Source organism: Heteronotia binoei, chromosome 21, assembly GCF_032191835.1.
Source record: "Heteronotia binoei isolate CCM8104 ecotype False Entrance Well chromosome 21, APGP_CSIRO_Hbin_v1, whole genome shotgun sequence".
Lineage (NCBI taxonomy): Eukaryota > Metazoa > Chordata > Lepidosauria > Squamata > Gekkonidae > Heteronotia > Heteronotia binoei.
The window spans coordinates 19,957,998-19,962,196 of record NC_083243.1 but is presented as its reverse complement, the minus strand read 5'-3'; the positions used below and the strand labels follow the sequence as shown (position 1 = coordinate 19,962,196).

General features: G+C 52.8%; 1 protein-coding gene across 1 annotated transcript; it reads right to left on the bottom strand.

The window, feature by feature from the left end:
• Positions 1–1,541: 1,541 nt before the first annotated feature.
• On the bottom strand, positions 1,542–3,927 carry HSPA2 (heat shock protein family A (Hsp70) member 2). Its single transcript, XM_060261441.1, has one exon. The coding sequence runs from the start codon at positions 3,841–3,843 to the stop codon at positions 1,942–1,944; it is 1,902 nt and encodes a 633-aa protein (XP_060117424.1). The 5' UTR covers positions 3,844–3,927; the 3' UTR covers positions 1,542–1,941.
• Positions 3,928–4,199: the final 272 nt, after the last annotated feature.

Genomic DNA, 4,199 nt, shown 5'->3' with positions numbered 1-4,199 from the left:
GGTTCCTCAGTGGAACAGGCTTCCTCAGGAGGTGGTGGGCTCTCCTTTGGAGGTTTTAAAACAGAGGCTAAATGGCCGTCTGACAGCAATACAGATCCTATGAATTTAGGGGGAGGTATTTGTGAGTTTCCTGCGTTGTGCAGGGGGTTGGACTAGATGACCCTGGAGGTCCCCTTCCAACTCTATGATTCGATCCCCAGCCTTTTTCTTTTTTTGTAGGTAACCCTTTAAAAACCCATGCTGGCCCAGAGTGAGAACCAGATCTTTTGTGATCCACTTCTACAGTTTTCAGAATTGCCACCAGACCTAGAGTCTAGCATCCCACCCCTTTAATATAGGCTTCATGAGGGAAAACGGGCAGCTGAAGCTTTTCATTGCACACAGGTAACCATACCATTAAGCCTTTATTAAAGAGACAGTACATTTTTCTCCAGGCCAGTTGGGAAGTCTGCTTCTCTCTGTCCTCCTTTCCACAATGCTGTATCTGTCTGTCTCCGCCCCACCCACAGCCAAGCTAATTGCAGCTCAGGAGGGCGATGACCATTTTAAAATTGGGAAAAAAACCTCTCCTAGTCCTAATTGCTTTCAAGACTAGTAATTTGCTTTTTTAAAAAACCTTGTGGGGAAAGTGTCCAATCCTGGTTGAATGCTGCTGGGGAAGACAGTTCCGCCACCTTTATTCAATTTGCAAAACAGGCCATTTTCAAGCAAACTTCCCCACAGAATACCAACTTTACCTATTGATTTAACACCTGTTACACAGTGGCTCAGGAAAAAAAAGAACTTCAGAGGAAAAATTCAATCTCACAACCCCACTTTCCCTTTTCAGGAGGCTTCCTGTTGGTAATAGGTACGCCTTATTCAACTAGATTTAGAAGAAGATATTGGATTTATATCCCGCCCTCCACTCCGAAAAGTCTCAGAGCGGCTCACAATCTCCTTTACCTTCCTCCCCCACAGCAGACACCCTGTGAGGTGGGTGGGGCTGGAGAGGGCTCTCACAGCAACTGCCTTTCAAGGACAACCTCTGCCAGAGCTATGGCTGACCCAAGGCCATGCTAGCAGGTGCAAGTGGAGGAGTGGGGAATCAAACCTGGTTCTCCCAGATAAGAGTCCGCGCACTTAACCACTACACCAAACTGGTGCTTTGCCTATGAAAATCTTCAATCCCACAACCCGACTTTCCCTGTTCAGGAAGCCTCCCATTGGTAATAGGTACACCTTATTAAACTGGATTATAAACACAGGTGTTTTGACTATGAAAAGGCCAACATTTCAATCCCACAACCCCACTTTCCCTGTTCAGGAAGCCCTCCTGTTGGTAATAATAACCTTATTAAACTGGATTATAAACACAGGTGTGCTTTGCCTATGAAAAGGCCAACATGCCATTAGTTTTAATAGACGCTGACAATTATTCTGCAGCCAAAGCTCAAACACTTGACCCCAATTTTCCCATCTTTCAACATCACCAAACCCATAATCTCTACTCAGCCCCCACCCCCGTTAACCATATCTTTCTAAAAATAAAAGAGCTTTCCTTAGTTTCAAGTAACTTTTATTACCAAAATTTTAAAATAACCAGACTAAGAGTTTCCAACATTTTTAAAAGATTTTTTTTTGTATGCATATAACATTTTTCCATGCGCTCTCTTGAAATGTTTCTCTTTTTTTTTTTCTTTCAATCAAAAATTCTCAAGTGCACATCTGAAACAGTGAACAGAAGAAACAGAAATCCACCGAAAAGCACAGGGAACTCAAAACAAACGCTCGCCGGCAACCAACTTAAAGCTCACTGTGCATTCCCAGGTACAGCAGAGAGCAAATTAGGACCTGCTCCCACACCCTCCCACAGGAAAACCCCTCCAGTAATGGCACTGAATGAATAGAGGCAGCAGAGGAGCAGGTTGAAATTGCTCCCATAGTCCAGTCCAAAGACATCTAGTCCACTTCTTCAATGGTGGGCCCACCTCCCGGGGCCCCAGCTGCTCCGGCTCCCTGGTACAATTTGGTCATGATGGGGTTGCAGAGCTTCTCCAGTTCTTTTTGCTTGTGCTCAAACTCCTCCTTTTCGGCCATCTGGTTACGATCCAGCCAGCTGATCACCTCTTGGCACTTCTCCAGGACCCTCTGCTTGTCCTGGTCGCCGATCTTGCCTTTCAGTTTCTCGTCTTCCATCGTCTGCTTGACGTTGTACACGTAGGACTCGAGGGCATTCTTGGACACCACCCGTTCCCGGTTGGCCTCATCTTCGGCCTTGTACTGCTCCGCTTCCTGCACCATGCGGTCGATGTCATCTTTGCTGAGGCGGCCCTTGTCGTTGGTGATGGTAATCTTGTTCTCTTTACCGGTACTCTTGTCCACGGCCGTGACGTTGAGGATGCCATTGGCGTCGATGTCAAACGTGACCTCGATTTGGGGCACGCCACGGGGAGCTGGTGGGATCCCCGTCAGGTCAAACTTGCCTAGCAGGTTGTTGTCTTTGGTCATGGCCCTCTCGCCCTCATACACCTGCACCAGCACGCTGCTCTGGTTGTCTGAATAGGTGGTGAAGGTCTGCGTCTGTTTAGTGGGGATGGTGGTGTTGCGCTTGATCAAAGCCGTCATCACCCCTCCAGCCGTCTCGATGCCCAGAGAGAGGGGCGCCACATCCAGCAGCAGGAGGTCTTGCACGTTCTCAGACTTGTCGCCTATCAGGATAGCAGCCTGCACAGCGGCACCATAGGCCACGGCTTCGTCAGGATTGATGCTCTTGTTGAGCTCTTTACCGTTAAAAAAGTCCTGCAGCAGCTTCTGGATCTTGGGGATCCGAGTGGAACCTCCCACCAACACAATCTCGTTGATCTGCCCTTTGTCCAGCTTGGCATCCCGCAAGGCCTTCTCCACGGGCTCAAGGGTGCCCCGGAAGAGGTCAGCGTTGAGCTCCTCAAAGCGGGCCCGAGTGATGGAAGTGTAGAAGTCGATGCCATCAAACAACGAATCGATCTCGATGGAGGCCTGGGTGGAGGAGCTGAGGGTGCGCTTGGCCCTCTCGCAGGCCGTGCGGAGCCGCCGGACGGCCCGCTTGTTGCCGGCAATGTCTCTCTTGTGCTTGCGCTTGAACTCCTCCACAAAGTGGCTCACCATCCGGTTGTCGAAGTCCTCGCCACCCAGGTGGGTGTCCCCAGCCGTGGACTTCACCTCGAAGATGCCATCCTCGATGGTCAGGATGGAGACGTCGAAGGTGCCGCCGCCCAGGTCGAAGATGAGGACGTTCTTCTCCCCAGCCCCGCTGCCCTTCTTATCCAAGCCGTAGGCGATGGCAGCCGCCGTGGGCTCATTGATGATGCGCAGGACGTTGAGGCCGGTGATGGTGCCTGCGTCCTTGGTGGCCTGGCGCTGGGAGTCGTTGAAGTAGGCCGGGACGGTGATGACGGCGCTCTGCACCTTGCGGCCCAGGTAGGCCTCGGCGATCTCCTTCATCTTGGTCAGGACCATGGAGGAGATCTCCTCGGGGAAGAAGCTCTTGGTCTCGGCCTTGTACTCCACCTGGACCTTGGGCTTGCCCCCCTCACTGATCACACGGAAAGGCCAATGCTTCATGTCAGACTGGACGGTGGGGTCGTCGAATTTGCGGCCGATGAGGCGCTTGGCGTCGAAGATGGTGTTGTTGGGGTTCATTGCCACCTGGTTCTTGGCCGCGTCGCCGATGAGGCGCTCCGTGTCAGTGAAAGCCACGTAGCTGGGGGTGGTGCGGTTGCCTTGGTCGTTGGCGATGATCTCCACTTTGCCGTGCTGGAAGACCCCCACGCAGGAGTACGTGGTGCCCAGGTCGATGCCGATGGCAGGCGCTTTGCCCGACATGGTTGCTGGCTACTGCTACGCGATCGGAGGGAAAGCCGCGCTTGTCAAACGGCCTCTCTCGCGCTTCTCCGCTGGGCGAGTCGCTCACGAGTTGCCTTCGCGGCGGGGCAGCTTTTATAGTCGCGGGCGCGCCTGCTTCTGGCACCTGCCAGAACGCGCCAGGCCAATCGCGTCGCCGCTGTCAGACCCGCCGTCCAATCGCCTCCGCGAGCTTCGTTCACGGCCCCGCCTCTTCGCCCAGTCCCGGCCAGAAACTTCCAGAGGAGACGAGCGTGGAGGAGAAGGATGGATGTCATCGCCATCCAATGGGTTTCGTAACGGCCGGGAGGGGGGCGGGCACAAGACGCCTTCTGGGC

Excerpts from the sequence above, each read along its gene's own strand:
- HSPA2 (XM_060261441.1), bottom strand. The coding sequence starts at position 3,843 with ATGTCGGGCAAAGCGCCTGCCATCGGCATCGACCTGGGCACCACGTAC.